This window comes from Triturus cristatus, chromosome 8 (assembly GCF_964204655.1).
Source record: "Triturus cristatus chromosome 8, aTriCri1.1, whole genome shotgun sequence".
Taxonomy (NCBI): Eukaryota; Metazoa; Chordata; class Amphibia; order Caudata; family Salamandridae; genus Triturus; species Triturus cristatus.
The window spans coordinates 1246987145-1247006553 of NC_140591.1; the positions used below are offsets into that span (position 1 = coordinate 1246987145).

Consider the following 19409-nt stretch of genomic DNA (forward strand, 5'->3'; position numbering starts at 1 on the left):
GGAACAGTAGACAGAGCCGGGAAGCCGCTATTGGTGCTTAGAGGAATCCCTCCCTTGGCGCCCTTGTCGTCCTCTAAAGGGTTGGCGAGAGAAAGACGATGATTGGCCCTGTCTTTGAGAATACTGGGGCCTGTAAGACTGGGATTGTTGCGAATAGGAGGAATAGCGCTGCTGCTGTTATCCACCTCTATATGAAAAAAAACCTCTTCCTCTCGCACCACGGAAAGGTACTTTGCGGTAGTGCAATGTCCCAAGGGACTTCGCTGTTTCAGAGTCCTTTTTTATCTCCTGCAAACGCATCGTCCACATGCTTTCCAAAAAGCATCTCACCATCGAACAGCAGATCTAGTATTTTATTTTGGACTTCCGGGCGAAACCAGGTGGCCCAAAGCCAGCCCTGCCGCCTAAGGACTGCTGCACCTGCCAAAGAGCGGAAAGCAGTGGTAGCAATGTCCATTGCGCAATCTATAATTTCCAAAGAAGAATGCTCTCCTTCCTCCAGGATTTTCTTTGCGTCAGCCTTCGCTCCCTCAGGTAGCTGGTCCAAATATGGAGATAAATCGCACCACATCTGGCGATCATATCGTCCAAGAATAGCCAAGGCATTAGCCGCCCTGACCAGGAGGCTGGACATAGAGGAGAATCTCTTACCCACATTATCAAGGCGCCTACCCTCTTTATCCGGTGGTGTGGTAAGGGGCGCCGAAGGATTCCTTGAATTCCTTTGGGCCGCTTGAGAAATTAGAGTCCGGTTTAGGTTGGCTAACCAGACAAGCAGGGCTATCTTCCGGAGCTTTGTACTTTTTCTCCAGTCGAGGAAGAACAGGCATGACGGTAGCTGGAGATTTCATTACTTTAATCCCCTCATTCCAGACATGGTCCACAATTGAAATAGAACGAACAGACTTTTTATAAGGCTCTTTAAAATCATAAAGAAAACATTCCGACTGTACTGATGGTATGGGAAGATCGAAACCATTGGATGCTTTTTCCATTAAATTGTGAAAACCCCTATATCTGCTGGAGGAGAATCCGCAGGATCCGGAGATGGAGAAGCGGGATCCGGAATTACATAGTCATCCCATTCCCTATCTGGATCTGGGAGAGTGTGCCCTGGTCATTATGAACCGTGACTACATTTTGTTGAGGTTCCATTGGATCCTGAACCGGAGCTTGTGGAAGCAGAGGAACAGGAGCAGAAGATTGTGGTGGAGGTGGTGGCACTTTTACTGATTGTTGACCAGAAGGTTGAGATGGAAATCTTTTCCTATAATCCAGCAACATGAATTGTAAATCAGAAATCGGTGAAGACGGCATAGCCACCATGCCCTGCTGCAATTGTTCCTGCCTAGTTTGCGGCAGATATTGCCCTTGGTCCTACATAGTAGTCCTCAGAATCCGAGTCCTGGTACTTGACATGTAATTGGGATGGACTATATGCATCCCCGTAAGGTCCCTCATCTTCATCTGAAAACTCCTCCTCCAAAAGAAGTGCTGGAGGTAGTGGTGTCACTCTACGAGGAGAAGTCATCTCCGGTGTAATCTGGCATCTTTTTACTGAAATTGCCACACTTTGAATCGTCAACGATCACTCCATCGACGACGGTTCCGCCGTCGACGGAGTGATCGTCGACGGAATCGTTGTCGAGCCCGTCGTCAGTATTATGCTGGAAGCTGTAGCCGACATGGAAACCTGAATCTTAGGTTGCAGCATCGACGAAGTCATCGTCGACGAAGGTACTGGAGACGACAAAGCTCTCGTCGACGAGCCCGTGGACGGAGCTGAAATCAACGTTGATGGATGTTTCGTCGACGTACCTTATGTTGTCGTCGTCGACGGGCGGAATTTCTTGTCCGCTTTCCCCTCAGGCAGGACGGAAGTTGGTTTTTTTAATAGTCTTGGCTTCTCAGAAGGTGGAGGTGAAACCGAAGGCCCAAAACTCGCCTTCTTAATAGAATGTGCCTCAGAAACCAGTCCTTCCTTCTCCTTTACACCTCGGTGAGGAGATTTGATGGGACTACGCCTGTCAGACCTATCAGAGGTCTTTTGTAAGGCTTTGGCAGGAGGGTCAGAAGAAGTTGAAGGTGAAGACCTACCCCTCTTTTGAGATCTCCTCGAAGATGTTGCAGAGGAGGCATCATCACTGTCACTCGAAACCGGGTCTTTCCGTGACTTTAACTTTTGCAACCAGGTGAGCAGACGTCCCTCACGGTCTCTCAAGGTCGTTGATGAGAAGGTACGACAGATCTTGCAGTCGGTTGCCTTGTGGTCAGGGTACAAACAATAAATACAGTCCTTACGTTTGTCCTCCACATAAACATTTGAACAAGTAGCACAGGCTTTGAATAAAGCCTTTTTCTCCTTCTCAGACATCCTGAAGAACGCTGAATAGAAAGCAGTTGAAAATACACAGAAGTTGAAGAGAAATCTGAGCAGAGCTCTGTGGAGACTCCCTTGCACAACGTGAGGTAGAAAATCTAAGGCACTGAGGTTCTCTCAGGAGGGTTCTACGGGGTGAGGCTAATCTGATTGGTTGTTGTATTTTGGTCTCTTTTACAAAAAGAGGTGGATAGGCTACAAAATTAGATGAGGCCTAAGCCTTTCTTTCTCTTTTGTACCTACTGCTATGGTATTTTTTATTTACCGAGGCTCCCATTCCGACGACGGGGAATGATACAAGCTATGGGAATCTATGAAAGTTCCAATACTGGAGTAACGGTGTGACAACTTCGCCAACTTCTTCAATGACGATCACAAAGATTGAGCTACCCCTTCAAGATAACAACTAGTCATCTAATGGGAACCCCCCTCCTTCCGGAAAGGAAGAAGACAACCAGCTGTCTCACCTCATGGCCTTCCTATCAATGATCACTCCTCAGGACAATACCAGGGACAACCGTCTCCAGGGGCCCCACACACCTTCAAAAGCTGGAAGGTATTCAACCCACTCTCGGAGGAGGACATATCTGCTCTGCTGGCTGCGTCATCCAAACCCTCCTCCCACCTTGCTGACCCCCTTCTAGCATTCCTGGCAAAAAAACTCAATCATACCCCAACCCCACTCTTGTCAAAGATTATATACAGCTCCTTGATGACTGGGGTGATGCCAGACTGCCTCAAACCCAGTGAAATCACTCCAATGCTCAAAAAACGGACGAAGACCCAAAAGACCTCAATAACTACAGATCAATCTCCCTTTCCTAGCCAAAATTCTATAGAGATGTGCTCTCACACAATTAAACCAACACATCGACGACACTCTCCTGGATCCTTATCAATCTGGCTTCAGAAAAGAATTCAGCTTTGAAACAGCTATTCTGAAAATAGTAGATGACCTTCACAAATTACTGCATACAGACTGATGCTGCCTGCTCATACTCCGAGACCTAACATCGGCCTTCGACCTGGCCAACCACAAGCTCCTGCTGAAATCCCTCCAAAAAAGAACTGGAACAGGAGGGGTGGTCTTACATCTTACCTCGCCTACAAAACCGATCTCAACAAATAAAAATAAACAACCTGATCTCTGCACAAGAGCAATTACCCGGGGTGTTCCACTGTTCAATATCTACATGGTGCCCCTCAGAGTCATTCTCAACCAAGCAAGCATCTCCTTCACATCTATACGCAGACGACACCCAGCTCTACGCGGAAATCTCCTCACTTGACGACATCCACCGATTAAATTCCATCAAGTCCAACACTGGCTAGCCCACAACCACCTAAACCTTAACTAAGATAAGACTGAAATTCTACACATATCAAAGACAGAACTGTACCCACAGAAACAACAATGGCTCAAATCGATTGACGCTCTTAAATGCACACTATCCCTGACCAACTATGACAAATCTACGAATTACACTGGACCCTAAACTGACTATGAAAGATCATATAAAGAATAGTGCGAAGAGGGGATTCTACAACCTGAAATCACTGAACAAAATCAAACCCTAACTACTAATGAATGAGCAAATCTGCAACACAAGCGCTGGTGTTGTCTACATTAGACTTTGGAAATGCCACCCTCACAGGAACTGCAAAATCTCATCTCAACCCCCTTCGTACCACCCTCAATGCAGCAGCCACAATGGTCACAGGAATCAAAAAATAGGACCACATCTCATCTGCCCTGAAAGAAGTGAACTGGCTTCCACTTGCAGCTTGCTGCAGTTTTAGAATGGCCTGTCTAACTCACAAAGCCATTCACATGGGAAAACAGCTTACCTCGATTCTAAACTCAAAAAGGGAGGTCAAACAAGAACATTGAAGAGCTCAAATACCCTTCTCCTCATTCCGTTGAAAACTCACAAACAAAAAACCAAGGCACGCTTCTTCTTGAGCAATGCCCAAAAAATCCCCCAAAATCCCGAACTCTATCCCAACAAATTTCAGGACTAACCCCTCCTTCATGACGTCAAAAGAGAGTTAAAGATCTCCTCCTAAACCAACATCTCAACTGGCAGGATGTCAATTACCCACAAAGACCTGACCTCAACCCTTAGATGTCCTTTCCCCCTCCCACGCTACTTTTCCTCCATTGTCCTTAACCCCTGCCTTGTCCGGATTTGATTCAACTGTATGGTCTACACATGTTATTTGTTGAACATATACTGTTGTAAAGCGCTGTGATACTTTCAAGTCTTGCCAGCGCCTTATAAAACGCTTACATAAATGCATACATTTGTGACTGAAGTGAAATACAAACACTGCCTACGAAAAGGTTTCAAGATGAAATGCAGGTTTTCTTTATTTTTCATCCAAAGTCAGGTGTAATATCCTCTGCCAGTTCTAGCTTTTTAAGCCAGTAATACTTTTAATCCTGCGATGATTACAATTACAGGTCCAAAAATTACAGTATGCAAGAAGCTGCTGGAGAAAAATCCTTGACTTGCGCAACGTGTCAAACACAAAATTGGCATCTTGTAGCTATGCAGGTGGGCCTGTGGGGACATATGTAAGTGGTGGCACATAGAAGGAAGTTTTACCTCTAGTACCAATCCACAAGGAGCTCTACAGAAGCGAGCTGACAGAGCTCCACGGAGACATGTTGAGGAGGGCTCAAACAAATGCCATCACCCAGCACTCCCACGAGATGCATCATCAGACCTTCCCCAGGGCACTTTGTCAACAGATCCCTTGAGGAACGTGGCCACGTTAGTAGTGGTCAAAAAGTAAGCAGGACAATGCTGTTCCCCTACCTTGCCCTGGGTCCCCCTAGAATGTCTCATTCTATGATATTCTCTAAGACATCACACTGTACCCTCACTGTTGGTATAGACTATGCACAGCAGCTGCAAATCATCCTGTGCTTCCTGTTGCACAGGGTTCTGTGGCTGTGCCTCTTTGAATTCCTTATTGTATGTTTGTCAGTTTGCTGTGCTGGGAACATGCACCAAACAAACACCAAACTATTGGTCTTTGTCGGTGCTTCTTGTCACATCCTAAGATTTCAGAAATCAAAACCTTGCCTTAATATATGCCAGCATCCATCTCCAGCCACACAAACCCAGTATCACTCGGGAAAGATTCAGTGCTCTGTCCATCATCTCCTTGTGTTTGCTTTGTTCGCCCTAAGTTGGCAGGGTATGCCCAGCCGTGGGGCCCTTGCTCACTTTGCCACTGGATTCAAGCCAGCCTGGCTGATGAGGCGTGTTAACCCGAAACCGGTCCCAGGATGCTTGTTTCCGGTTCAGGGACGACCTGGCATGGCAGTTCGGGCTTGACTGTTCCCGTGGGGCACAAGGTCAAGACTGATTTGCATATAGCTGGGTCTGACCTGAGATGGCTAAGTGAGCTAAAGAACGATGATGGATTCAACCCAGCTCTGTGACTGGGAGTGAGTGTCTGAAAGGTTTCAGCGCTCCATCCATCATCTCGTTTTGTTGACTCAGGAACATGAGCACACTCCAATGATTTAAGAAGCTGACACGGGTATGTAAAAAAATACAAATTGAGCAGAGAGGTCTACTGCATGCTGCTGACATTATTTGGAACCGTGCGTACACCAGGGGGACTTCGGGTACAACAGATTTGAGAGAGATTCTCCTATTCATTAGACAGGTGCTCGCTAGCACATTTCTCGTTTCTGGAGCCTCAGGCATTAAAAATTATCTCTGACAAAGCCAAAAGATCTGTCTTGTATTTTGACTCCTGAGTACAATATTAAAAAAGACTGCTGCAGTGAAAGATCAAACCGGATTGCTTTCTGTATACAATACATCTGTGAGATAAAGAGTCAAACCAGATCTAAAAAGAGCTCTGTCAGAATATGCATCAGGAGTAATCACCGTTTCTCAATTCTTTTTTGGTGTTTGCAGCCTTTTTGTTCTCCTTGGAAAGGCTTGATCGAAAAATAATAATCGTTTAAGGACACATTTTGCTAATCCATTGGTCTTGTAAACATGTGAAAATTACGTTCATTAAATGATTTGGTGAACAACTGCAAACAAAAGCCGCAATTCATGGTTTAAAAGCCAGAATGGAGTATATAACACATTCAAATTGACAGCCAGATACTACATAATCTCATTGATGGTTTATGTTACCACTACCCAGGACTTACAAGCCATTTGTCAAGGGAAAGAATCCAAGGTCCTCTCAAATAAGAGGTCTGGACAACCAGTCGGAATATGGGGAGAGAATACCATGAAGGAGAAGAGCAACGTACATTTCAGCTGGCTATCAATGCTACTCATCATGCATTTCTCAGGGTTGTATATACCTTCAGCCACGGATGATTCAGTGCTTCATACACTGTTATCCTTTCAGCTGGGTCCAGCATAAGCATGCGGCGCACCAGGTCTTTGGCACTTTCTGAGATATGGCTCCATTGCCTAGGATTCATCTACGAAAAGACGAAAGGAACAAGACCTTTAATCAAGCATGTTTGGCAAATATTTCACAATCGGTTCACAAGTCACAATATCCTAACATGCAAAGGTTACATTCTATAGATAAGACTGTGTGGGCATTACATTTTTTTTTAATTTCAGTTCAATTAAGCAAGCACGATCTAGAGATTTACGGTAGAACTCCCTCTGTTCTGGTACTGTGCTAAAATAGCGCCATCCTTCTTGAGCAGTAAAGTGCATGCCTATGCCGCTCTTACCAGTAATAGGTAATACATACTAAACAAGTTATTACTACAAACCTGAACGCCTTTACTGAGGTCGAGCCAAATCAGTGGGAGCTGAGGACTATGTTCTTCTGGCAAAATAGTAGCCCATTGTGGCAGTTTAGAAAGATCCTGACAGAGAGACAGCACATAGTTTTACCCATGATGGCAGCTCTTTAAAAAGCTCTTCCCCCTCTTGGGGGGGGGGAGGGGAGGGGGGAGGGGGGGGGGGGGGGGGAAATCGATCTGAAAATGCAATGTTATTGCACTTCGACCAGCAACTTTATAACGCATAAGGGTGTATGCTTTCCTGTTGGAAATCCATCTGTGTGACCTGTTCAAGTCTTTTTTAAAGAGACCCTCTACAAAACAATATTCGAGTAAGTGCCTGCAGGATCTTGTCCCTCAATTTAAATCGCCTTATTCACCACAAAGTAAAAAAGGCCCTGAGGTACATGGTGTGGAAACATTCAGATATAGCCCTAATCCAGGAACTGCACTGAAACAGATAAGCTAGGATGAAACTGGGAAGGGAAGGTGCTTTATGCCTGTGCCGTGGGTCGCTTACCTTCACAGGACACACATACCCCATCAATCTGGTGTGGAAGGGTGGCTTTCCCTTTTACTCTCTTTTTGGATTGTAGGGATGTGGAGAGATAGGACATATGTGTTTACAAATATAGCAAGAAATGGTAAGCAGCTTGAAGTGGGCTTTATCCATGCCCATAATGGTAGCAAGGAAGACTTCATGGCATGTCTGTACAAGGTAGTACAAGAAGTTGGCAACAAAAGAGTATTCATTGGCGGGGATGGGATTGTAGTACTAGCACCTGTCCCAGATAGGTTAGGCAGATTGGACTTCAACAATAACAAAGATAGGGGTAGGTTTAAGGGCATCATTGACTACGACTTGCTTGTGGATAAATTGAGAACTCTACACATTAAGGATAGGAAATACTCTTTTTTTTTTTTTTTGTACCCGTGGTACATGAACGCAAATTGAATACTTCTTGCTCTTGAATGGGTTTACTGGCTGATGTTCTATCTTGTAGAATTTTGGAGGCCTGGATCTCGGACCACACTCTAGTGGTCAAGCACCTCTCCCTGGGAACACAATGAGGCAGCTTCATAAAAGGGACTCCCTATCTGTCGTCATACCCATCAGGAGGGAGAACAGAGTCTTTCTTGCACACAAGACTGATGTTATTGTAAAATGTGCTTTTTACTTTATAATTCCCTCAACCATGACACTGGGCCACTGGAACACCATTTCTTGCCTAAGGAAAAGCTCCTTCGTGTATCTGTGCATATGGAGGAGCAGGTGACAGAAGAGGAGATTCGGGCCTCAATTGAGGGCTTGTGCTCATGCAGTCTCACGGATGGCCCTGTAGGCCATGCATAACCGGGCACAACCAAGCAAACACCTCGACCTCGACAATTAACAACTGACAGCTGTTGGAGACTCCCAGCTCCCGAACCTTGAGTTAACAAAAAGGAGAGCACATCCTGCGTGCCGTGCGGGCAATGACTCAACCCTGCGCAAGTGCCTACACCCAGAGACCACTGCTTCAACATTATCTACCTCGCTAGAGACTTATGCAAACTACCTCACCGCGACCTTGACACAACAGACAATGGAAGATGTAGGAGAGCAAGCGGCACAACCGACACACTTGTTTCTATGCACAGAATCCAAGACAACCATCATATCCTTTTTACTTATATTGACACAAGGGCAGTGAATGATGGCAGGGGGAGGGCACTAACACAGACTTTACATGGCAAAGAGACTGTAAGGATACACTCTTGGGATAAGAGAAACACAGAACTAATATCCAACAACTCCCAGTGAGACGGGACGGTGACCCAACGTCGCACGTTCACCATACGATGTTTCCGTGTAGGGGGGAGGGAGGGGGGGTGAGGTCACTAAACTCTTTGCTTTCTTTTTTCACTGTCTTCCCTTCTATTTTCACCTCCTATTCTCATATTTCTTGACGAGAAGGTTCAACCAGACCCTCGTGACTGGTAGAAGAGAGAGACCTAACACTGTGGCCTGCACAGGGCAGACACCCATCCTACACCATGTGGCTGGGTCGTGCGGGAGGGGAGGAGTTACAACAAACGAGAGCTGGGGACTCAGATTAGGTTTTCCAGACACGACTCACCCTAGATAATGGACCCCACCAAAAATCTTAACCTGGCTTCTGATCTAAAGATAGTATCCCTCAATGTCAAGGGGCTCAACCACCCCATTAAACGCAAGAAGATATTAGACTACCTTGCTAAAACTAAAGGGGATGTGGTCCTACTACAAGAAACCAAACTGTCCCTCGGTGACGTCAGGCTAGTGAAAGGTAACTGGATCTCACAGGTGGCGTGCTCACCGGCAGAAGGGAAGAAGCGTGGGGTAATCACACTGGTATCCAAAAACTCCAACCTAACCCTCGTATCACAGTGTCATGACGAAGTAGGTAGACTCTTGATAACACACCTGAGAAGGGGGGAGGAGCATATCCACGTAGCGAACATATACAGCCCAAACACAGACGACCCCACCTTCTGGGAAGGGGTATCGCACAAGCTCCAAACCTCCCACAGAACGACCTTACGGTGGTGGCGGGGGACTTTAATATGCCTCTGGACCACATATTGGATAGGCAGTCACCCTGCCAATACCAGCCCACAAGTGCACACACCACACTAAAGAACATCTGCTCCAAATTCAGCCTCAAGGATCCGTGGCGGCTCCAGCACCCGGACACTAGGGACTTCACTTTCTACTCTAACCCGCACAATTCGTATAGCAGGATAGACTACATATTAATCACAGGTCCACACACAAAGCTAATAGAACATTCTGACATAGCGTCTAGGCTAGTGTCAAACCATTCATCAGCCTAAAGCTGAGCGGATGCCACAACGAAGACATCCCCCGGAGGTGGCGGTTTAACAGTGACATCTTATCTATTCCCGAAAACAAAAAAAATATTGAGGAGGCCATAAGGGAATACCTTAGACACAATGATTCACCAGGGACAAGCCCCACTACCTTATGGGATGCACTCAAGGCTACCGTCAGAGGCACAATAATCTAAATTAAATCCAAAATAAACAAAAACAAAAACTTACAGCTGACCCAGCTCGAGCAGGACATCAAAAGCCTAGAAACGGCCCATACCACGGCCACTCACGATACCAAAATCCTAACGAACCTAACCAGAAAAAAGTTTGAATACAATAAGATCTTGAGTGAGAGACACGGACTGTGGTTTAACAAATACAAGGCCATTAACCTCTGCGAAGCAAATAAAGCGGGGAAGCTCCTAGCCTCCTACCTGAAACACAAGTGGAACCAATTTACCATCTCATCCATCACAGATCCACACAACAAAACCCACACAAGACACAAGGACATCCTCAAGACCTTTCAAGAGTTCTATAAGGAACTCTATAAAAACGACCAGATCTTAGATCTGGAGGCGTGCACAAAATACCTCAACAGACTTGGCCTCCCACAGTTATCCAGTGTAGAAGCACAGAGATTAGGGCAAGAAATTAGCATAGCCGAGATTGAAATGGCGGTGCCTATAAAGGATAACAAAGCCCCAGGCCCGGACGGGTACACAGCCACCTTTTACAACTCCTTTTTTGAGCAGCTGAAACCTACCATGAAGAGGGTGTTCAATCATTGTGCGGAAAATGGGTTGGTATCACATTCCATGTCCGAAGCCAACATAATAGTCATCCCAAAGGAGGGTAAGGATCAGGAGTTACCCAAGAACTACAGGCCCATATCCCTAATTAATGTGGACTGCAAAATATATGCAAAAATCCTAACAACAAGACTAAATTCCATCCTACCCAACTTAATAAGCAACTCCCAAGTAGGTTTCCTAAGGTCCCGAATGTCTAACGACAATACCAGACTCCTCTGCCACATACTAGAACACACAGCAAAAGTAACAGAGCCTGCTGTGGCTATCACCCTTGATGCCGAGAAGGCCTTCGATAGAGTATCATGGACCTTCCTGGAGCAATGCATGCAATCCTTCAATTTAGGGGACGGTTATATACGGAAGGTGATGGCACTGTATGGGGACCCAAGAGCACATATTGTCATTAATGAGTCACTCTCTGAACCACTTACGCTACAACGCGGCACTAGACAGGGCTGCCCTCTGTCCCCCTCACTTTTTCTGCTGGCATTGGAGCCCCTGATCACCGACATCAAGGCAACGCGAAAATAAAGGGGGTCAATATTAACGGCGTTGAAATAAAACTCCCCGCATACGCGGACGACATTCTTATTGTAACGGAACAACCAAAGACCTCAATTGAGGCCCTGATAGATACCATAGAGATATACTCAGGACATTCAGGATATAAGCTCAACAGGGACAAATCAGAATGCAAACCCCTGAACATCCACTGCACTAGAGACAGCCTAAGGGGATCGGGTCTGGCCTGGCAAACAGGGTTCATCAAATATCAAGGGATACACTTTGGTAATGACCTCATGAGCACACTAGGCTACAATGAGAAACTGTTGCTAGCAAAAATAAAGAAACTCTTGGAGGCCTGGTCCCCGAAATGTATAACTTGGTGGGGCAGAATCGAAACGATCAAAATGATGATGACCCCAATGATCAATTACCTGATCAGCATGCTCCCACTACTACTCACAGATGACTTCCACCGTAAAGTAGATAAGCTAATTACTAAATTCCTATGGCGTGGAAAGAGGGCACGGATAAGCATCAAAAAACTAACACTGGAGAAAAATCTGGGAGGGTTAAATCTAGCAGACTTAAGTACCTTCCAAACCGTATTCCTGGCAAAACAAGGGGCCTGCTGGATATCACCACCGCACGGATACACACCGGTATGGCTTCTAGGCGAGAGAGCCATACTGAGCAATCTAAACCCAATGGCGCTGTTAACAGCTAACAAACATACTCACGCCTCCAGCTCCATTTTCAAAAACACAAAAATTGCCCTACTAAAAATAGATAAGAAAATGGAGAACAGCATAAAGTACTCGAAGCTGGAGTCACTCTGGGCCAATAGCAAGATCAGATACAAGGGAAAATCCCTAGCCCTTGACACATGGATGGAGAAAGGCATCTCCCACCCAGCCCAACTAGAGGAAGGGGGCTACCCCATCACGTTTGCCATACTGAAATCTAGAAATAACCTAACTGACATTGAGTTCTACAACTTCCTGGAAATCAAAGCAGCCCTATCCAAAGCCAAACTATCGCCTGTCATCCCGTCAATCACACAGTATATGGCAAAAATCAACAGACTAGGTCATCAGGGATCACACCTCTACAAACTTCTACGCCCAAACTCCACCAAACTTAACGATAAGACAACTAACTATTGGGTAAAACAAGGGAATATCTCACTTAATGAGCAAGAACTGGCTATGTTTTGGAACTCTCCCTCACGTAATAAAATCTCCTACTATCACAAACAAAATTCTGGCTACTCCACAAGGCTTTCTGGACCCCGACCGATTATTCTCACTAGGCCTCAGGGAAGATGATCGATGCTGGAATTGTAGCAAGGTAAAGGGGGATCTAGCACATCTTATCTATTACTGCCCATCACTCAAAACGTTCTGGGAGAAAATCTTTGATTTCATAAATAAAGCACTGGGATGCACACTAACACCTGAATTTTCCTCCCTCGCCAGCGCATTCATGACCACAGGACTAAGGTCAGTGCATGACAAAGACCTACTAGACCTCCTTCTGACTGCGGCAGTAAAAATGGTCCTGTCCAACTGGAAGGACACAACTAAGACCTCATACAAAGGCTGGGTCAACTGGGTGACGTACCTCAGAGGCGCGGATAACATTGCCCTACAAAACTCACCCTGGAGGCCAGCAACCAAGGGGATGTGGAAGTCACTGGACACACATCTAGACTCCTATGAACCCCCCTGAGGCCACTCAGACTTCCTCCTCCCCACCCCCCCCCCCGGGGGCGAGCAAGCTAGAAGGTTACCACCATGGGCCAAAGGGGCTTCGAGGGGTCTCACAGGACTGGTAATCGTGCCACAGACTAACTAGTGGGATGTCGGCTTTGACACATGGCTATAAACCCAAATTAGTCTCACTCCTATAGAACCTCTCGTATCCTCTTTTCACCCCTTCCTTTCCTGTTTCTCTCTTTCTATCATCCTTTGCCCAATTTCCCAGCAAGTCAATGTAGAGGGGATTAGCTAAACCTATATCTCAAAGTACCTGTAATTACTGCAACACAAACTAAGTTTGGCTAACCGCGTAACAGAAATGCTAATAATGTACTTGTTTATAAAATCAATAAAATACTTTGAAATAAAAAAAAAATGAAACCTGGTGGAATGCACACAATGATATTGAACAGAAAATTGCCTTGCCCTCTTTTTAGATTCTAAGAAGGAATTTGTTTGTCTGGCATTATTTGTTCCATACTATGGAAAGGATGGGCTTAGTTCGGAGCTTTGTCAGGAAAGTGAGGTGGCTGTACCCGAACCCAGTAGCTTGGATTAACTGTGGAGTTTCTTATTTGACACACTCCCTATGGAATTGGACATGGATGCCCCTTTTCACAAGACCACAGGCATAGAGAGGATAAAGACAATCGTGGTTTTTAAATACAGATCATATCCTTCCGATGTTGTCAAACCTTCCTCATCAAACTCGGTCTTAATGGCAATCAGTGCTGAGTTTTCAGCGTTCCCGAGGTATAAGGTTAACAGGGACAAAAATGAAGTTTGCCTCTTAACATTTATATGAAGAGTGATTCAATTGGGTCACATCATTTTTGGGGGGGGTTACCCAACAATCTGAAATATCTTGGAGTCTTAGTCAATCAGGGCTTGAAGGATATGGTTCAAGATAACATTGTGCCACTACTTTATAAAACGTCAAGTGACTTGCAGAGGTGGACACCTGGGCCCGATACTTTGGGGAAGGGTACAAGTAGTGAAAATGAATATTACTCCTAGGTTCAATTGTGCCTTTTGTATGCTGGTGCCGATTATCAGGAGGACCTTGGTTTTGGAGACCAATATGGTTGCAAAAGGTTTATTTGGGGTGACACATGGCCTAGGATCAAAATCTCGAAATCATATGCTGCGGCCAAAGCTGGAGGGATTTAACTACTGCATTTCTATGCTTATTGAACAGATTAGACGTATTTTCTGTGGAGGTAAGTTAACTTCAACTGGATGCTGATCTGCAAACGCCTGTCAGCGATGGGATGGGTATTCTATATAATGGCCCAAATGGAGTTGAAGGGAACCATGAGTGTGGTACTCTGACACACATACCCAGTGCATAGTACTTAAACTTACTTAGGGAGCATGCATATTACAAGCTGAAGCAACGTTATAGTGAAATGCTATAATAGTGGGCTCTTTTTTATTGAAAAGAGTGGTCTTAGGTGGGTATTGAGAGCATTTAGGATCTGTTCTCAGAGTATCTTTTCATATCCTTAGAAGAGTAATATTCAGGTTGGGATATTTGGCATTCCCAAAGTTTCCACTATATTTCAACTGTCCACAATTAGATCTGTTCTTGTGTCTGAACCATAGAAATCGGCCTTTCACACATGGAAATACTTGTAACATGACAGAGATTTAAAGAGTTTAAGGCTTCTACAGCAACATAATGAAACACTTTTTCTATGCCCCTACAGCGGAGATGCTGAGATTGAAGTTGCAAGAGAAGACGTCCGCAGACAATTGCAGAGAAGGCATGGGATTCTGTATTGAGTTGTCATGGAGATGGGTTGAAGAGGGCCTGCTTGAAGCTCAGCTTCTCTAAAATTATACAAGAATGGGCCTGGACGACATCCTACTCACACAGCTTTAACTTGAGCCCCAAATACTAATAGCTGGAGGTACAGCCAGGCACAAAATGATATTCATCACATTTTATGGTTCTGCTCAATTATCTCTGAATAGTGGTTAAAGATTCATAACGAAATAAAGGCTTCTTGTGGGTACTCCTTTTCCTTGGCCACAGCTCTGATTCCACTGCATGTCGTGTCAGGGTTTCATGGAATTCCACCAACTACCCAGAAGCCTCTGCTCTGCAGGACTCCTACTCGCAGACATCGCACACATACACACAACTAGATCAGGAGGATGAGCATACACCTGCATCGCTCCTAAAGCGTGAAGTGTGGTTTTCAATTAACCAACCTACCATAGGCAGGCCTAGGTACAAACACCTTCTCAGCGCCAGGGTATCCTCATGGGTGATAGTGCGCTTTACAAATACACATTACAAAGACACCACATCGGAGGAGGTGGTTTGCTACATCAATAGCAAATACATTTATCATGATAGAATGGAAATCAGTATTGCTGCCTACCAGAGGTGACTGGCTTAGAGAGATAGTGGCCATGGCGGACCACCAAAGACTGAGGTACACACCAAATGATCGGTTAGCAGTTTAATTTGGGGCCATTCTTTGGAGTCTGCAGATCACATACAGAAGGGTAAATATACTGATGATGGGTACAAGGGGATGTTCTTCTGGACACAATTGTGTATTGTTGCACAATATGGGTGGCCACATAGCTAGTTGAGGGTCTCGTGGGTGTGCCAGAAGCCCCTCCTCTCCCTCTTGAACACCAATTGTGTCTGTCCTTTTTGCGAATCAGTCTGGAGTAGATACTTGTGTGGGGATGTTAGTAACAGAAACCCACGACTGCTTTGTGACAGTGGGCCACTGTACATGCACGTCAGGTCCTCGTTTGTAGATACTGTCCTTATTTTGTGATAGTGGATCTTAGGTTCGGTCATGGCTGTAGTGAGAACAACTGACCTCCAGGATTAATGTATTACTCAGGCTTTGTGAGAAAAATCTTAACATTTTGTGTTCTATGGTATGATCACAATTGGTTCTTGTAAAGATTTAAAACCAGGACCCTGATGGTCGTACTTTAATGTTTTATCTTGTTCATCAGCTTTGTTCCTTTTGGGACAACTGTTCAGAAATGTAGCTGACAAAAAGAACAAGCTTGCTACCATGCCTTGCAACTTTCATTCATGTTATTTAACAGACGTCTCAGAAAAAAACATTTGGTTTCTTAAAAGAACCCTCACCCACAAACCTAGTTGGTGCCATGCTTCATCATCGGGTTTCCATCTAGGATGCAGAGTGCACCTTCGGTGTGCTACGATGCCTGATTACAGCAGAGCTGGCGTCTTTTTTGTGACGTGGTGAATTTATGAGTGAGTTTTAAAACTACCTCCAGGCGATCCACCCACTGGTGGAAGTGTAGTGAGAAATTAGTAGTCCTTAAGATTTAACATTGCTCTTAAGGCAGTTGGGTTCTTTGTCTGACTTTCTGCTTCTCCCATGGAATACATCACACACAATAAACCACACCAGAAGTAGGGACTAGCCTATTTACAGTAACAATGAGAAGCCATTACACTTGATAACGATTATGTCCTATTCTGTATGTAAGTGGGTCCTCATTATGCTGAATTAATATCAATAATTGGATGAATTCCTTTCCTGGTGCAAAACAATGCGCCCATGATTTTGAGTGGAATTTTTACACACACGCCCCGTTTTTTAAAAAGATCACCTGTTCACATCAGCACACCCGGTATACCACACACACACAATCTGGGGTTAAGTTCTGTGATGGGGGTTATTTAGTGGGCCAGGACAGGATGGCTCAATGAGAAAGCTGCATTGACGGAAGACTACATGCGTGAACGCGCAAGCACTAAGATGCTGGCCCCACTACTTAGTTCGCTCAGGCCGGGTTTCCAGTAATATCTGAATACAGAACAGGACTGCAGTAAGTAAAATGGCAGGTGGGCGACCTTGACAAAGTAATTATTGGAGAGGGAGTGGGGTCTCAGCTGGAGGTCGCATGCCTATGGGGAGTGATTACAGGACCCGAGTAGTTTACTTTTTAATATTTACAAAGAATTTAGGCTGACAATACTCTATTTCTCTTTATTAGAGTGTGACTATAGGCACTGCCCCCCTCCAAATCCATGTTGGCCTAACTAGCAGCAACGTGAGTAGGCAGTATACGGAGGAATTGCCCACCTGTTTTTTGTTCTCTTATCACTTTACACCTAGATGGCATGGCGCATAGTTTGCAATTAGCCGCAAGCAATTCAATAACTATAAGATGCAAGTAAGGCGATAACACCGGCAGTGAGGCAATGTCCCCCATGCCAGACATGCCTTGAGTTGCTATGCTGGATTACACTACCGGTTATGACTATTGTTGAATGGAATGTGCACATGGTGCTGAGAGGTGCTCGTTGTCGCAACTAGTGGACCGTGTCCAATGAAATGAAAAGAGCACTTTGAAATGAAATTGTCTTATTTTTTTTAAAACAGATTTTATTGCATTTTTAATAGGCAAACATTTACATCAGCAAGCGCCTCTTCATCTTACATTTTCAATATCGGCGCATCTTTATCATGCTTCATTGGTTATGCGACAATTAACTATCATCCAAGGTCAGTATTCAACTTTCACAACTTCCCCCGCCAATCAAATTCCCCCTGCTTGAGTCGTGTCCTGTTCCCTGCTGTGTCCATTTCTGTGTGGTTGTTGGCCGCTCTCTCCCGACCAAATTGGCTTAACTCCCACACAATTCCCACTCCTATTTAGTATGGTTGGCGTGTGTCTCTGACGAGTGTGTTAAACATCCTCTCTTGTCTCCCCCTGATCGGGTGTCTGGGGGGATGGGGGTAATGAGTCCTGTTGTGTACAGTCCTCAGCTTGGGGTTCTGGATGTCTTAAGTGGTCGACAAATACTCCCCAGGCATAGCTCTGTCGATCATGCCAATGCCTCTTTGTGCTTCTCGGAGTAGTATCTCTCCCTCATATTCCACTCATCTCTCAAATTATTTCCACCATGTTGCAACTCTTGGCTGCCTTGATGCTTTCCAGTACTTTGTGATTTCCCGCTTGGCCAATATATTGGCCAGATCATGGAATTTGCTTCTTACCCTTGTTTTAGAAGTGTGGGGGAAATACCTATTGATGCTTTCTTGTGTAAAGTATGCTTTGTGGAGAACGAAGAAGTGGAGTTTGATATCTTGGGTCTTCTTCCTTAGTTGCCCCTGCCATCACCCACTCGGTGAGTCCCTTTCAGCCCCCTCCATGCGACAATGATGTAATCACAGAGAGTGGAAAGTTCCGGTGAATATGGGACCTTACTCCTGGTCTTTTGTAAGCAGCTGGTCCAGCATTTACTCACAACTTGCAGTTCTCTTTTACCGTCTACCGCCCAGCACTGTGTTTGTATAAAAGTATTCCACGCAGCCTGTCTAATGTGGGGATGAAAGGTCTGACTGGCCTCTCATGGTCAAGTCTTCCTGCCACCCATGGCTTGAACCACAGCAATTGTGATGTTAAATAACAGGCTTCAAATTCCATTAGTGATCGGTTGCTGCAGTGTGGTCAAAGCTATTCTCCTACGTCCTGTGCCCCAGATAAAACAAGACATTGAGTCTAGTTACCTGAACACCAATCTCGATAGCCACAGTGGGAGTACGTTGAAATAATACAGCAGTCTTGGCATAATGTCTGTTTCGCTGTATTCAATCTTTACAGATACTACAAGAAAATGCTAAGTTACAAAAACACACCCCACACACACATGCCTTAGTGAGTGCGTGTTCACTGTATAGGGTTTTGTCCCTGGCACCTTGGTCCTGAAGAAAGCCACTGTGACTCAATCAGAGCACATTATTGGCTATAACATGTCAACCAAACACCTGGAGGGGAGACCCCCCACTAATTTCTCACTGCACATCCACCACAGTTTTTAGCCCACCACTGTTTTCAACCCTACCCAAGGAATCCACTATTAAAATTTGTACCTCAAGGGTGCATATCCTGGAGGCAGTTTTAAAACTCACACATAAATTCACTTTACCACAAAAAAAGAAACCAGCTCCGCTGTAATAAGGCGTCGTAGCACACCTAAGATGCACTCAGCACCTGAGGTGGGAATCCAATGATGAAGCATGACACCAACTAGGTTGGTGGGTGAGGGTGCTTTTAAAAAAACGAGAGTTTTTTTCTGAGACGACAGTTAAATGACACAAAAGTCAGTTAAATGGCACGGTAGCAAGCTCGTTCTTTTTGTTGGATACATTAAATAAGGGAAGAAGGACAGCCTATCCTGTCTCTTCTCACTCTTTTGTTTAGAGCAGAAAAGTTTCTGAGCTCACATTTTTTACCCACATTCGGCACAATTCCAACCCGTCCTCAATTCTGGCAATTGTCGAAAAATAAAC

General features: G+C 45.1%; 1 protein-coding gene across 10 annotated transcripts in view; it reads right to left on the reverse strand.

The window, feature by feature from the left end:
- The window catches only part of CASK (calcium/calmodulin dependent serine protein kinase), a 1269229-nt gene that overhangs the window by 585565 nt on the left and 664255 nt on the right, over positions 1 to 19409 (reverse strand). For all 10 annotated transcript variants that reach the window (XM_085622943.1, XM_085622946.1, XM_085622949.1 and 7 more), the window contains exon 8: positions 6726 to 6848. In XM_085622943.1, the coding sequence (XP_085479069.1) occupies positions 6726 to 6848 (123 nt within the window). The remainder of the gene's footprint in view (positions 1 to 6725; positions 6849 to 19409) is intronic.